The sequence below is a fragment of the Ursus arctos genome, unplaced genomic scaffold (assembly GCF_023065955.2).
Source record: "Ursus arctos isolate Adak ecotype North America unplaced genomic scaffold, UrsArc2.0 scaffold_4, whole genome shotgun sequence".
Taxonomy (NCBI): domain Eukaryota; kingdom Metazoa; phylum Chordata; class Mammalia; order Carnivora; family Ursidae; genus Ursus; species Ursus arctos.
Window position 1 is genome coordinate 27,230,681 of NW_026623056.1, and position 16,521 is coordinate 27,247,201.

The window sequence follows — 16,521 nt, forward strand, 5'->3', positions numbered from 1 at the left end:
CACCACATTTTCCTTATCCATTCATCTACTGATGGACACTTAGGTTGCTTCCATGTCTTGGTTATTGTGAATAATGCTGCAATAAACGTAAGGGTTTGCCTGGTTGAGTTCTACTCCTGTTCTTATAACAGGCAAACTACCATATACTTTCCCCCCTTTCAGTGGCTTTGGGAAAACTCAGAGTGACCTTTCAGTATACAAACTTCAAGGGCTAATAGTGTCACCCACAGAGGCAATGTACCCAATTACAGAATTTTTTTTTTTTTGGTAAGAGTTTTTTTATTATGTTAGTCACCATACAGTACAATTATAGAATTTTAAACTCTATCCTGTTTATTGTAAAACTTAAAATACCTTCTCTAGGTAAGATCCAAAATAATTGCATCCTATTCCATAATTCTCCTTCATCTCCTACAGTCAAATGTAATCTGCCAGCTTGTGCTGAAAATGGAATCCATCCCTGTTTGGTCAAGGTTGAGGGACTGTGAGGAAATCTTGTGCCCGTTTAATGTGTACAGTGTCTTTTTCAATGTCCACCTTGGACCAAATCCAGGTTTGAGGAAGAAAAAGGTTCATATCCAACCTTGTTGTCTTTCCTTCGGTAGTACATGCGTGCCAGCACAGTCATTAGAAAAGTCTCCAGTACCAGGAGGTGGCAATTCATCACTGCAGCATGGAGTGAAAAATAATGTAAGTTATGCTAAATTGTAGAGGTGGTATCCCACTAGCAGCCCTGGCATATGAGTTCAGCAACACTTTTCTCCAGTTTGTCCTCAAACCAAGTCTAGACCTATTAAGTTGTCATAAGTAACACAGCAGATTGATGGCAGAGCCAGAACCAGACCTTGACTCTACCTTCTGCAATCTGAGGCTACCATTAAACCCCATTTCTTTTGTGTGTTCTATCAGCACAACCTTCCTTTTTTTTTGAGAGAGAGAGTGAGCAGGGGGCAGAGGGTGAGAGAGACTCCCAAGCAGATTCCATGCTCAGCATGGAGCCTGACGTGGAGCTCGATCCCACAACCCTGAGATCATGACCCAAGCGGACATCAAGAGTCGACGCACTTAACCAACTGAGCCACCCAGGCGCCCCCATCAGCATGACCTTCTGCCTTCATACCACACCCACTCCTCTCCCAGAAGCTGAGGATTGAACAAGTGGCTTCCTGGATTGGTCATCAGGGCTGGCCTCAAGCTATGGGATCGAAGCTCTCCTCTGTGTGGTCAGAGAAGCCACCATTTCCCTAAAACCTGACTAGGATTTCTCGGAGATCCCTTTCTGAGTATTTTGAGCAGAAGCCAGCTGGCCCAACCTCTGTTCTAAGGTCCTGTCTTCCCTGACCCTCCCTTCTCGCCCATTCTGGAATGAGAGAGGGACTCCCTTGTGCTCACCTTGAGACCTGATTTTAGAGGAAAAGGGAGGTGAACAAGCAATCTGCCCATTGTTGGCCAAGACTGAGAAGATGGATGGCTGCAGGGCAGTCAGGATGAGGAGCACCTGCAGAACGGAAGAGAAGCAAGGGCAGGAGGGGCCCAGCACCCATGGCCCTGAGGCTGTGCTTGGCCTTCCATGGTGCATTCAGCTGACCTTTCGATCTGTGCGCTTACAGAGGGTTGAAACTCACTTAAGGTAAAATTTTGTGGAGTTTTAATCTTTAGGCAAAGTACAATCTTGTCTTCTACCCAATATTTTATGAGAATTTGTGACAAGAAACAAGAATTGATTGGCGGTCCATGTTTATTTCCCTATCTCAGCCATGGCTACTAATGAGCACTCAATGGATGAAGAGGGTGGATGGTTAGAGAAGACTATTTCTGTCTGGCTCAAGAACCTGAGATTCCCTGCTCCTTGAATAATGGGCAATTGGCCATGAAGTAAGGCACCTTTGAAAAATCTCTACTGTGCCAGGGGCTGGGCGGAAGCGGGAACGGGGGATTAATGTTCAATAGGTACAGAGTTTCTGTGTGGAAGGCGAAAAAATTCTGGAAATGGATGGTAGTGATAATTGCACAACAATGTGAATGCACTTCATGCCACTGAACTGTACACTTAAAAATACTTAAAATGGTAAATTTTATGCATATTTTGATACAATAAGAAAAAAAAAAAAGAAGAAAAAGAAAATCTCTGTCCAGAGGCTCCAGCAACTCCATTTGTCTTAGTACTTGTCCTCCCTGAGTGCACTTTTTAAAGCATCAGACTCTTTAAGGCAGACTCAGCATGTCCAGGTGTCCCCACAATAGTCACAGGCAGGCTTGGCAGTCACAGGGCTCTTACCCTGTGGCATGACCCTAAGTGCTTCTGGGGCCCAGATCCTTTTGGCCCTTTCAGTCCCTGACTCATTTCAGGCTCTTCTGGCCTCTCTCTTCTTCAATTCTACCTACTGTGTGTCCAGAAATCCACATTTTGGAGGCATCTGCTTAGATCAAATGAGAATTTATGTGAAATCACATTGTTAACTGTAAAGCAGTCACTATGCTGTGGGAGTAGGAGAAGGGCCTAGTGAGGAGACAGAAAGAATGGAGAGAGAAGGAAAACACGGCTGGGCTAGAAATCACTGCATTTGGTGGAAGTTCTCTGGGCTTTAGAGAATGGAAAGTGTCAAAGTGAAAAAATGTGCCTTGTGGAGAACTTTCAGAAGAGGCGTGCAGGTGAAGAGGCAGCACGATGAGAAGAAGGAATGTGGATTTGAGAGTCAGACAGATCTAGGTTTAAATTCTAGCCCCATACCCACATGCCTTCGAGCAAGCCCGATGACATCTCTGGGCCTCGTTTGTACAATAGAAATAATAATGACTCCTAAGATTATTGTGAAAATTTAGATGTAACACATGAAAAGTCCCTAACAGGTGGTAAAGGTAGGTCATAACTATGATAACGCTGATGCTCCTGGTGGTGATTCATTATAGAGCTTTAGAAAGTGTTGGGTAGAAAAGAAAGAAAAAAGCAAAGGTAGAAGAATTTAAGGTTGATGGTACACGTTTTAGGAGTTGAAGTGGATTCCCTAAAACGATATGTTGAAGTCCTAACCCCCAGTACTTCAGAATGTGATCTTATTTGGAAACAACATCATTGTTTTGGTTAACTAATTAGGTGTCATTAGTTAAGATGACGTCGTGCTGGAGGAGAGTGGTTCCTTATTCCCATATACTGTTGTCCTTATAAGGAGAGTAAAAGAGACACAAGACACACGACACATGCCATGTCATGATGGAGGCAAAATCCGTGATGCAGTTGCTAGCTGGGGATTGCTGGTCAACCACCAGTAGTTAGGAAGAGGCAAGGAAGAATTCTCCCCTATAGGTTTCAGAGGGAGCATGGCCTGGTTGACATAGGCTTGTAGCCTCCAGAACTGTGAGACAAGACATTTCTGTTGTTTTAAGCCACCCAGTTTGTGATCCTTTGTGAGGGCAGTGTTAGGAAGCTATTATAGCACAGAAAAGCAAAAACTGGGAAGTGGCAGGAATCGTTTTCTAAATCTCACAGGAAACTCAGGCTTAAGATTCCCAGACCCACTTTTGTCTTTATTAGTCTCACCTCCTAACCCCAGTTGTTGGTAGCTCTAATATTAATCCTCTTTTCTCTCCCAGGGTATAGTTACCTGAAAGAGGACAAATTTGGCTCCTATATTCTGCGCGCCCAGGTGCATCTTGGCTTGACGGAAGATGATGGCCAGGGACCAGAGAGCCAACAGGGTGGACACACCAAGGACAGTGTTGATCCACAGAGCTGTGCTTTCCTCAGAAATCTGGGGGCAGATCAGAAAGCAGTCAGTGAGGTAGGCAAGCCTTTTCTCCTCCTTGTATTTCTCCTCTTCCATGGTGGGAAAGGTAATAAAAAGGCCCCCAAACCTTGGCCTGTTCCACTCTCCTCTCCCCACCAGAGTCTCCAAGCCTCTACTTTTCCATGGCCACACTGTACTGGGGCTACCCTGTCTGTGGGGCCCTGGTTGCAGGGAATGTTGGCTCCAGCTCTTCCTTCTAGAGCTCAGAGGTAATAAGTGAGTCTGGGACTTTGCCACCCCTTACTCCTGGCTTACGTCTGCTGGGTCATAGATGCCATCAGGGATGAGAAACAGGCCCACCAGGCTCAGTGTTATCTTGAAGAAGGCATACTGGAATGGGCCCAGCATCAGCAGCTGAAGCTTCTTCCTGAAGGAAGTAAAGGGTTAGGAACATGAACCCACAAACTGCCTACTTCAAGAACACCTTCAGCTCCTGGGCTGAAGCTTGGCTGCCATAATGGACACCAAAATGGCTAGATGGATGAGGACAGAAGAGACCAGAATGTTGAGAGCATTGGGAACCCTCTTCTTGTCTCCCACTCATCCCCAGACCAGAGGGCTGCCTTTTGAGCAAGAACTATCAGAATGTTGACCCCAACCTCATTAACCAAAATGGGCAGAAGGGACAAGTAAGTAGCCCAAAGTCCACTTTGCTCCATGTGGCTAAAGTTTGTAGGCAGCAGTGAACTTAAGTGATTGAAATTGGAGTTCTCCTTCCTGTGCTTTCCTCACCCCTGGGTGGGTGCCCAGTGTGTGGGTGGTGGCTGTGGGATGTCCACCGTTTCATCGCTGGCTTTGTTCCATACCAGCCTGATTCCAAAAGACTTGAAGCAGGGCTGAGAGAACCAGAGAGGCTCTTGGGAGAAGAGGCTAACCTGTTCCTTGAGGGAGCCTCTCCCTCCCACCTTACCTGGTGAGTGTTAGTGGGGGGCAGCAGGGGCAGCAGCAGCAGCAGGGGCCTGTATGGACCATCATCGGAGTGTCCTTCAGTGTCCTCAGTACCGCCTCCTTCCCACCAAAGCCTTCCACCATGACTCTCATCATCAGGTAAAAGCATACCGCGTAAAACCTGGAGTGGGAGCAGAGGTGGGCCTCACAGAGGGGGAAGTGGCAACCAGCTAAGGGGATAGCAAAGACAAATAGACTGCAAAAGGTGCAACAGAGGTATGGCTCAGCGAGGGGGTCACAGTAGGGACCAGGCATTCAGAATGTGTGACGCAGCGAGAGGGAGAGAGAGGACAGGGTCCAGGGGCTGAGGAAGAGGGGAACTGGGGCTTGTAGGAGCAAAATGGTTGACTGAGGATGAACAGAGTGAGAAATTTAAGAGACCTGATTAGCACAAGTTGAAAGGGCCTAGATTCATGGTCAATTGGTTTGCAGGGATTTATGGAAGGGATATGGGATAAAAAAAGACATGGACTCTGGAGTCCTGGGTGAGTGGGGAGCAAAAGGGTACCCAGCTCAGAGCTGGGGGTGGGGCAGGACACTCACGAGGTTATGGCCATTTCCACGAGCATGAGGGAACGAGGGATCCAGAGACCAAAACAGCAGAAGACAGACACGACCTACTTGGAGAGGAGCAAGAAGCTGGTTACGGCGAGAAGGGAGTCTTTGGTGCTCACCCTCTCAAACCTTTTATGGCAAAACCTGAACAATTAAGGTGCCATCACTTAAAAGTGGTTGGCTGGAAAAATAAATAAATCAATGAATTTTTAAAAGTTTTTTTTTTTAATTCAGTGGTTAGTTCCTTCTATATCTAGGGTCAGAGACAGCAGGTCACTGTAGGTCAGGTGCTCTTTTAAAGACTGTCCTATATCCTATATGAAGACATCCTATATCCCTGGAGCAGTGTAGGTAAGTTCATCCTTAGGATGAATTGGGTCAAGATCCAACCCTCCCTTTTCAACATTGCATGTTACTAGAGCATCTCTGATGACATGAGATGGCTCAGGCAGGTGTCCTCTGCTAGAAAAGGACCTCAAGGTGCTCCATTCTCCACCCCCCACACACACACATAGACCTTACAAGGAAACGGAAGTCCAAACTTATGGCCTGGGAGCAAGCCAGAGACCTATATAATGTCTGTGAGAGTGAGTTAAAAAGGTTTACAATGTAAGGGTAGAGCTGAGTATGTCCCCATGGGAAAATAAATTCTTTCCCTCTTCCCCCTCTGAGGAACCACTGCTTTCCTGTACCGGAAGGAAGCTTGCTTTTAACAGTAATACTATGGTGGGAAGTAGTGAGTGGCAGTGCTGGTGGGCTGAGCAGTTTCTGCAGCTCTCTCTTGGCTCTAAGAATTCAAACTCCCTGTCCCACTGCCTATTGGCCTTCCAAGCATGGGGTCCTGACTGCAAATGGAAATCACATTACAACCCCCCATTGTAAGTGGGTAGAAGCAGTCAACCCTCTGCTGACTTGAATTCTGAGTTTAGAGGAATTCTCAAAAATGGTTCCTGTCTCTTGTTTAGTCCCTCCCAAAGGGCAGCTATAAGGCCCTTACCGTGGGTGCAGAGCTGCTCCAGAGCAGGGTCCCCCTCTTGATGGGGCATCGAGTGTTCTTGTACAGGTAGACAGCATCTTCCAGGAAGATGATGACCGAGCCCAGGGTGAACAAAGTCATAATGACTGTGAGGGCAATTTGTGCAGGACCCAGAGCTAAATGGAAAGAGAGGGCAAACTCGCCTGAGCTGAAGTCCAGGACTGAGGGGCAGAAGATGTGGGCTTCTTCATTTGGATCTAAATTGCTTTACCGTATCTAGAATTATCTGGTCAACGCTCCCACCCATGCAGAAGAATGGCATTTTCTTAGACCTAGACTATCCAACACGTAGCTAAAAAGTAGTGATTCTTCTGCATGGATGAGAGACTAGACCAGATAATTCTAGGTATGATAAGGCTTACCTCAACCAGGATATAGACACCAAAGAAGTTTTTACTTAATTAGCAAGAATTTTGAATTAGGAGGTTGGCCGTGCCTAGTCAACTTTACTACTTTCCAGTGAAAGGTGTCATGCTAGCAGACGTGGACCAATTAACATTATAATTAAAGCAGAATGTAATCAATGGTATACTTCAGGGCTGTTTAAATTTGACTTCAAAAATTATGTCATGAAACTGCGACATTAGGAAGGGATTTTAACAAAAGAGAAATGCATACACGTAAAGACTCCAAGGACAATTGACTCATGTTGGCCTCACATTAGTCTTAAATTAAATGTGGTTCAGTAGTTCTCTTTAGTGTTTATTGCAATCATTTGAGTAGTTGTTAAAAATTAGCTGTCCAGGTCCTACCCTCAGAGATGCTGCTTTTAAATCTTTGTGAAGAATGTGTAATATTTTTTTAAAAACTTATTAGCACTCAGTTAAAAAAACAATTTATTAACAGACCCACACATATATGGTCATCTGATTTATGACAAAGGCTTCACTACAATTTATGGGGAAATGGATGTTTTTTTCAAGAAAGGGTTCTGGCTTACTGGATACCCTTTGGCAGATAAAAAGAACATTGACCCCTCCCTCACACCATCTAAAAACACCTAAATGTAAAAGTTAAAACAATAAAGTTTTTAGAGGACAACAGAGAAGTGTCTCTTCATGACTTTGAGATGGGCAAAGGTGTTTTAAAATAGGACATAAAACCACTACCCACAAATCTAAAAATTGATAAATTGGACTTTCTTAAAATTAAATATTTTCATTCATCAAAAGAAACCATTAAGAGAGTGAAAAGACAAGCTCAGACTGAGAGAAGATACTTGAAATACAGATATCTAGCACAAGACCAGTATCCATCCATACATGAAGAATTCCTATCGGTCAGAAAAAGACAGCCCGATTTTTACAAATGAAAAAAAGACCTAAACAGTTACTTTACAGAAGATACTTAAATGTTTATGAAGCAAAAAAGGTGCTAAATATCAGCAGTTATCACGGCCACACAGATGTGAGATGCCATTACATACCCACCGAAAGGGCTCGAAAGGACTGATGATTCCAAGTGCTGATGAGGATAAGGGGAAAATGAACTCATTTATTTCAGCTGGGAGTGGCATAACCGTTTTGGAAAACAGTTTGGTAGTACGTAGTAAAGCTAAACATACCCCTACCCTATGACACAGACATTCCACTTCTGGATACATATTCAACAGAAATGAGTGCTTGTAATCACTGAAAGTATCCTCAGAGCAGCATTATTCATACTGGCCCAAACTGGAAACAGCTTATAAGTATTCAACAAGAATACAGATAAATACAGTTGACCCTTGAACAACCCAGGGGTTAGGGACTCCCACCCCCGCACAGTTCAAAATCTGTGTATAATTTTTGAGTCCCTCCGAGCTTAACTACTAATAGCCTACTGCTGACCGGAAGCCTTACTGATAACTAGGTAGTTGATTAACACGTTTTGTATGTTATATGTATTATGTTTTGCATTCTTACAATACGGTAAACTAGAGAAAAGAAAATGTTATTAAGAAAATCATAAAGAGGCACCTGGCTGGCTCAGTCAGTGGAAAGTGTGACTTTTGATCTTGGGGTTGTAAGTCGAACCCCACGTTGGGTATAGAGATTACTTAAAAATAAAATCTTTATTAAAAAAGAAAATCATAGGGAAGAGAAGATATATTTACAGTACCATACATATATTATTGAAAAAAAATCCTCAAATAAGTGGCCCCGCACAGTTCAAATCCGTGTTGTTTATTTTTTAAAAGATTTTTTATTTTATTTATTTGACAGAGAGAGAGAGAGCATGCGCACAAGCAGGGGGAGCAGCAGGGGGAGAAGAAGAAGCAGGCTCCCAGCTGAGCAGGGAGCCTGACACTGGGTTCGATCCCAGGTGCCCCAAACCCATGTTATTTAAAGGTCAACTGTAAATCGTGATCTATTCTGACAATAGAACATCGTACAGCAATAAAAAAAGAATAAATTACTGATACATGCAACAAAATAGATTAATCTTAAAAACATAGCGATGAGGGGCGCCTGGGTGGCTCAGTTGGTTAAGCATCTGACTCCTGCTCAGGTCATGATCTCGGGGTCCTGGAATCCAGCCCCGCATCCGGCTCCTTGCTCAGCAGGGAGTCGGCCTCTCTTTCCCTCTACCCCTCCCCCTGCTTGTGCTTTCTCTCTCTCTCTCTGTCTGGAAAATAAATAAAATATTAAAAAAAAATAATGATGAGTGAAGGAAGCCAGATACGAGAGTATATACCATTTGATTTTGTTTATAGAAATTGAAGAATAGGGAAAAATGATCTATAGAGGTGGTAGAGGTTAAAACAGTGGTCTCAGGAGGCCGAGTAACTGGGGAGGGAGTACAAGAGACCCTACTGGTTGCTGGAAATGTTCTATTTCTTGATCTAGCTGGTGGTTTCACAGATGTACACACAGGCAAAAATGCACCACAATATACACTTGACATCATTACCCTTTACTGTATATAATTTATACCTGAGAAAAGGCCTCACGTCAACAAAGAAGATTGCAAAATTAGCACAGTAAAATTATAATCATGTTTGGGGAGAGCAAGGTAGGAAATAGTTGAAGGAAAGAGTGGGGCACGAATATCTTTCTCTTACAAAGTGCAAAGTCAGGAAGTACTGCTCATAGTTAGCAGAATAAGAAATTATCTAAAGGGATAATAAACCTATAAAGATAACCAACTAAAAATATTGACATAATTGTATGGAGAACAGAAGAAGGTCAGGGCTGAGAAAGAGAGAGAGAGTGCACATGGGTGGGGGGAGGGGCAGAGAGAGAGAGAGAAGAATCCCAAGCAGAATCCTCCCCCTACCTCCACTGAGTGTGGAGCCCCCCCCCCAACCCCCATGGGGCTCAATCTCACAACCCTGAGATCACGACCTGATCTGCAATCAGGAGTCCCACGCTCAACCAATTGAGCCACCCAGATGCCCCAATTCAGTAGATTTCTCTAAACCAGTGTCCGTTGTGGGAAGGCAGAGTCACTGCTAGAGGCCTCTCTTGGCAGGACTTGCCCACCCCTGCTTGACCCTTGTCCTCACGAACTCAGGGAGAACTGAGAGTGAAAAGAGCCCTTTCAAAAAGCCAGAGCCTTTCCCTGTCTTCACTGTCTCGACTGCTCCCTCCTCTTTGAAAATCTGCCCCACATTGGCTCCCAGAACCACTGTCCCCTTCATGGCCTCTGACCCTAGGTCTCGGGCACTGATCTCTTATCCTCTCCCACGCCCTGCGTTTCCCCATCTGAAACACTGCTGCTCCGGTCTTCTCCGTTTATTGAGGTTCAGGATTTCCCTGCCACTCCTTCAGTCTCCCAATAACCAAGTAAGCTGTGCCACCTCCGGAACTTGGTGGTGCTTGGTTTCTGCCCATATCAGCTTTTCTCCCTGAGCTACCAGGGCTGGCTTCTCCTCACTGAGTTCTCCGTTCAATGTCCCCCTCAGCCAGCCTTCCCTGAGTGCCTGGCATGCTGCTGCCCCCCATCTGCCACCCACAGTGAGGTTATTTACATATTTATCTACTTGCCTATTTTCTGCTACCTCCCCCTGCCCCCCCCCCCCCCCCGCCATAAATTCCTGGAAGGCAGGGGCTTTGTCAGGCTTTGTTCTCTGTTCCATCTCCAAGTGCTATTGGTTGAATGAAAGAAATAACCCCATGAGAATTCCTATTGTCATCTCCATTTTATAAGCTTTTCCAGAAAACTAGGCTTGGAGAGTTAAGCACCTTGCCCATGGTCACACAGCCTGGAAGTTATGGGGCTGGGAGCAAAACCCAGGGGTTTCTGGCTGAGCCCATACTCTTAACCATTTCACATGCTGACTCTTGGTGTGTGTTCCCATAGCTATGGGAGGGAGTGTGGAGTGATATAAACAATGAAACGCAACCCTAAAAAGTTGTTTAAGTTTAGGAAGGTGGGGTGGGGGCATATGTGACTGTTCAGTACAGACATGCTTTTGCAGTCTCTTGTAACTTCTGGCTTTGGCACTCTGTATTCTTTCTCCTGCTTGTATCTGTAGGCTCTTGTATCCACTGCCACAGCACAAAAGCTAAGAAAGAGAGAAGTTTCTTAGCATCCATAGCCTACTGCTGACCATGAAACTCATTTATCTTCTTTGAAGATTGTCCCCTACCTTATTTTTCTGCATCTTAATAGATATTAGCGTTCTACGGCCAGAGGATTTTTGGAAATGCCTTAAACAAAATTAAGCCTATTTCTTCCCATACTCAAGCTTTTAATCGGATTTATACTGTAATTTCCTAGTGGAGGTTATAGAATGCAACTTTTACAAAACTTATTTTTCTGTAGATTCTGTGTTCATGAAGCAGTACTTGAGACCAGTATTCCGAGAAACACACTTTGGGAAATGCTTGTCTAACTGACCATTTTGAATACAATTACACACTTAGGAACTAGCAAATTTCCCACTGTGTCTGCAATAGTGAAGATTATTTTTTTAATAATGAAAACAATATTGGAGCATTAAAATTTTGAAAGAGTATCCCCCATAATTCCAGCTAGTTCCTAACCAAAAGTTATTTTCATTTTTGCGTATTTGTCTTCATGGGAGCTAAGAGCATAAGCTCTGGAGTCAGAGACACCTGAGTTCAAAGTAAAATCCCACTTACTGCTTGCTCTTGACCTTGGACAGGTTATTCATCCTCTCATTAACCTCTTAGCACAGCACCTGGCGTGTAGTATTTGTTCAATAAAAAGTAGCTTTAAAAAACACCCTGGTTAAAGTGCATACCTACTGTATTACTGCAATTATACTATAAAATTGTGTACGCTTTTAACTAGCATTTCATCACAGCCATTGAAAACGATTTTTTATAATTATTTTTTAAATTACAAAAATAAAGAGAATAATAGAGCAAACAGTAATATATATACCCATAACCCATTTTAAGGAGTGTTACAATGTTGCCAATTTTGCTTCAAAAATTATTTTTAGAAGCATTAAACATTACAGATGTATTTGAGGGCCCTTGTACATACCTCCTGGATCATTTTCCCTTCCCCACCTCACCTCCCAGAGCTAACTACTGTTCTGAAGTTGGTGTATATCTTTCTCCCTTATGTTTTAATTTTTCACAACATAGGTACAATGTACTCAACATACCATATTACTTTGCATTTTACAAAATCTACAGAAATGGGGGCACCTAGGTGACTCAGTCGGTTAAGTGGTTAAGCATGTCTGCCTTAGGCTCAGGTCATGATTCCGGAGTTCTGGGGTGGAGCCTGAGGACCCCCACCTCTGACCTCCTGCTCTTCGGGGAGCCCGCTTCGCCCTCTGCCCCTCCCCCACTTGTGCTCTCTCTCTTTCTCTCTCTGCTCTCTCTGTCTCTCAAGTAAATAAATTTTTAAAAAAAGACAAAAACTACACAAGTGGCATCATTCTGCAAAATGCTTTCTCCATCCAACATTGTTTTCATGACATTATTTTCATTCTGACGAACAAATGCTTCCATAAATATTCTTGGACGGGTCTCAGCACATATGGGAGAGTTCTTTTATGCGGACACTTAAAATCAGAATTTCTGGGCCGGAGGAGATGAGAATCTGTCGTGCTGCGGTGAGCTGACCACTCTCCACAGTGGCTCTCCCAGTTAGATGCCCGCCGCTGGGCCCTGAGCCCTCACTGTCACCTCAGAGTCACTGGAGGGAAATGCCATCATTTTACTCACGGCTCTCCAGTTCCTGACCAAATTGAGTATCTTTTTGTCCATTTATTGGTCGTTTGGGTTTCTTCTGCTTGAACCGTCTGTGCACATACTTTATATACTTTGTATTGGGTAATTTCTCTTACACCGACTTAATTCTTTGTTAGTTAGGATTGAAAATATCTTCTCCCAGTCTAGGGTTTGGCGTTTAACATCGTTTATAGTGTCCTTAGTTGTATGGAGTCAATCTCCCTGATCATTTGGGCTGCTTGTGTTTCATTTAAGAAATTATTCTCCACTTGCAAACATAAAGATATCTTTTCTATATTGTCTTTCGTAAAAACGTTTGCATTTTCCAATTAGGTATTTCAGCTGTCTGGATTAAAGCTACCCTGGAGCTATTTTCACACGGATTTTTTTTTGTCCTGGGGACAAATACATTGTCCAGATCACTTCTCGAAGAGTCTGCTCTACCCACTGGTGTGTGTGGCCACCCTTCACGGAGCACGAGCCTAAGCGGGCACCTGTTGGGTTCTGCGTTTCTACTTGTTAGGCCCCTTGCGCTTACTACTCATTGCTTAGTCTTATTAGAAGTCTTAATCCCTGGTAGGGCAGCTACTCTCCATACATATTTTCAAAATTGTCTTGGCTTTTCCTGGCCCTCCACGCTTTCCATAAATGTTTGGATCAGTCCATTTAAGAAATCCTGTCGGGATTGTCACTGCAGTCGTATCGCAGGCATTTTAAACACAGGTTCAGTAGTTCTCCCCTAAGAGCTCCTCCTTAAACGGCAACCAGTTTTAAGGAGCAACAGTTTACAGATGAAGGAGCAGAGCCTTTCCCGGGCTTTCCTGTTTCTCGGGGTCATCGCCTCTGCCCTCACCATCCAACCGCCCCCCCCCCCCCCGCCGCCATCCCCAGGGTGGTGACCGCAGCCTCTTTTTCCTTCACTCACCCTGTCAAGCTATTTACCAGGTAGCACACTCTTTCTTCAGCTTGCCTCTGCTTTCCAACCTCCCCTCTCTTTCCCTGACACCGTTCTGGCTCCGACTCTTGTTCCCCGTGCTGGGCTGGGGCGGTAACCTCCAATGTATACCCCTGCTTCTCGAAGCCCTTCTTCCCGGAGATCCATCCTGTCTACGGAGTAATGATTCTGAAGCACTGTCCAGCCCCCTCCCAATCTCAGAGCCCCGACCGCTCCTTCTGTCCGCAGGATCACATATGACTCCTCTGCCTGACACTCATCAGGCCCCAGCTCACCGGCCCGGCCCTCCCGGTTGTCCCCTGCTTCTCCACCAGCAGCCTGGAATCCTGCCAGATTCAGCTCCTTCGTGTCCGGGGAACCTGCCGGCCCCTACTGTACTGCCCCTGCCCCCCTGCACCACCCACTGCTCTCCACTCTCCGACATTCCCCCTGGGCACGACCCAGAACCATTGCCCTACTTTGAACATCCTTGGTGCTTCTATTTGCACGTTCTGCCACAAAGCAATGAGAGACCGATTTTTACTGTGTAAGGCAGGGTTTCTCCATCTCAGCACTGCCGGCACTTTGGCCAAGGTAACTCCTTGTCGTGGGGGACTTTCCTTTGTATTCAGGCCAGCATCCCTGCCCTCTCCCCACTAGAGGCCAATGGCACCCTCTAGCTGTAGCCACTGAAAGGGTCTCTACACATTGCCAGACGTTCCTTGGGGGACAAAATTGCCTCTGGTTGGCAACTGCTCACGTAAGGGAACACTTGTGCCACCAGCTGCAGTCTGAACGAGGGCTTCCCGGAGCTGGATATAGCAGCTAGCCGCTGGCACGAGCCCCAGAGCAGCCGCCAACCTCTCTGCACACTCCGGCAGTTGTCATTCGCTCTGAAACCACGCTGAACCATGCTCTGAACCATGCCCATGTCTGCCTCCTGATCCACACTGACCACAACCTGTTGGTCAGAAAGTCTACTCACTGAAGTGGCAGTATCAGGAAGGAGGCTGGGAAAAGACATTAAAGGTACCGTAGAGGGGCGCCTGGGTGGCTTCGTCAGTTAAGTGTCTGCCTTGGGCTCAGGTTGTGATCTTGGGGTCCTGGGATCGAGACCCACATGGGGCTCCCTGCTCAGTGGGGAACCTGCTTCTCCCTCTCGCTCTGTCCCCCCCCACTTGCATGCTCTCTCAAATGAATAAATAAAATCTTTTAAAAAAAAAGATACCACAGAGACACAGACTCCTCTTCATCAATAGCTAAGAGGTGGTTAATCATGTAGTAGGAAAACAAAATAAAATACAGGTAGGAGACGGATTTGCTAGAAAGACGCTTGGGTCATTGGTTGTCATACAGCAGCCAGGGAATAAACTGAGTCCCATCGTCTGCTTTGCACTTTCAAAAGCGATTCAGTATAAGACCTAGTTGGCCAGCATTGTCAGAGTACTTCCACAGGGTCGCCTAAGTTTTAAGAACGTTATTCATAATGACCACCCCTCTAGACCGATGTAGAGCCTTTCCCAGAAGCTATTGTGCAGGCCCCAAGGGGGATTCTTGGGGGCTTGGATCATGCGGGCACCATCTTGAGTCCCTGGATGGCTCTAGGGTTTGAACAATGCTCCAGGCATGTCCCCAGCTTGCATGAGCTTTGAGGCTGCGATCTGTGGGAGGTCTCGCATGCAGCTTTGTCTCCCTGGCTAGGCCGCCATGCCCCTCTTCTGGCCTCTTGACTCCTTGAGGAGGTGCTCTTCTCCAAGGCCTTAGCCATGATAGATAGACACTGTCCAGGCTGGCCAGCTCAGGACCACCTCTCGTCAGCGTCACTCAACTGTCCTGGCCTCCTGCTGGGATGCTCATTTCTCCTTTCAGTTCCCTCTGGGGAGGGCCCCTGACTCACCTCTCAGAAGCTGGGCTGCAGTGGGAGCGTAAGAGAAGCAGGCAGAAGGGATGCTGTAATTGGTTTTCAGTAACTCCAGAAGATCTGCTGTGTACCTGTAGAGACGCCAGCCTACTTCAGAATATGGGGCTTGGGGAGGTGGAGGGGGGTTACCAGAAGGAGCACCAGTTATCTGACCCTCTCTCAAACACTCCTGAGTTCAGGGAGCTTGTACATTTCCCCTCGACGCCCTGATTCTTGGAGGAAATGGCAAGTGAGCCCAGGCTGGTGTGTAAGACAAGTGCCACCCAGACTATAGGCAGGCCTGGCTTCGGTGCCCAAAGAGTCCACGGTTCGCTCTCTCCACTTCCACTGGGGCAGCGGGCCAGGCACTGGCCAGAGAGAAAGAGCAGGGCCTCAGAGAAAGAGTAGACTCTGAGCACCAGGGATGGGCCCACAGCTCGTTGGGGCCCTGTGCCTGCCCCTCATAAGTCTTCAGGGCCAGCCTGACCATTATTCGTCTGCCTCATTCTGTGTCCTGGGAGCCGAAGGCCCCGGGAGGGAGATAGGGCCCGGCCCGCGAGATAGGGGCCGCCACTGCTTAGCAACTGACTCCTGGCTCTGGGCCGGCCGCCCTCACTCACCTGGGGTCAAGTTTTATCTGAGTTTTGTCTGGCTCCATCGTCTTCTCTCTGGCTTTCCCAGCAAGCACTGAGGGGCAAGCAGGGGCAGGCTGGTGGGGCCCTGAGGGAGGTGGCTCCCGCTGGTCCTGCTGCCTGCTGGCCTTTGTCAGAGCGAGGGCTGCGGCCACGTGTAGGTGCAATGGCAGGATCTTCCTCTCTGCCTCTCTCTTCTTGGGCTTCCCGTGCCCACAAGTCCCTAGAGCTTATCTCAAGAGTTTACCCCAGAGGAATTTGATCCTCTTGGCTGGCTGAGTTCCCTCATTCCTGACTCCTCCCTCTCCCTAGGTGTGGTCCTTCCTTCCTCCCTCCCCCCCATGCCTTTGGCCACCCTTCACCACCTGCCAGCCCTCATACTTCATCCCCTCTAAGGAGTCTTCTAGGGTGGTGGTAGAATAAAGTTCCCTATCCTCCCTGCAATACTACCAGTCAGCAAACCCCTGTCTCCCAGAACCTGGCTGGAACTTGAGCTCTGGTCCCCTGGAGACGGGAGAGTCAAGGCCAACTCCCTGACTGCGCTGGCACTTTGGTCTGGCGTGCAGAAGGGAGAACTAGCTGGTAAAGCCAGAC

At 46.5% G+C, this 16,521-nt stretch overlaps 1 protein-coding gene across 1 annotated transcript; it reads right to left on the reverse strand.

Moving 5' to 3' along the window:
- Positions 1-279: 279 nt before the first annotated feature.
- SLC51A (solute carrier family 51 subunit alpha) lies at positions 280-16,224 on the reverse strand. Its single transcript, XM_044383577.3, has 9 exons — positions 15,916-16,224; positions 15,293-15,387; positions 6,286-6,440; positions 5,277-5,350; positions 4,696-4,854; positions 4,041-4,152; positions 3,603-3,749; positions 1,393-1,498; positions 280-666 (listed from the first exon to the last, which is right to left on the reverse strand). The coding sequence occupies exons 1-9, from the start codon at positions 15,951-15,953 to the stop codon at positions 527-529; spliced, it is 1,026 nt and encodes a 341-aa protein (XP_044239512.2). The 5' UTR covers positions 15,954-16,224; the 3' UTR covers positions 280-526.
- Between the last annotated feature and the right edge of the window lie 297 nt (positions 16,225-16,521).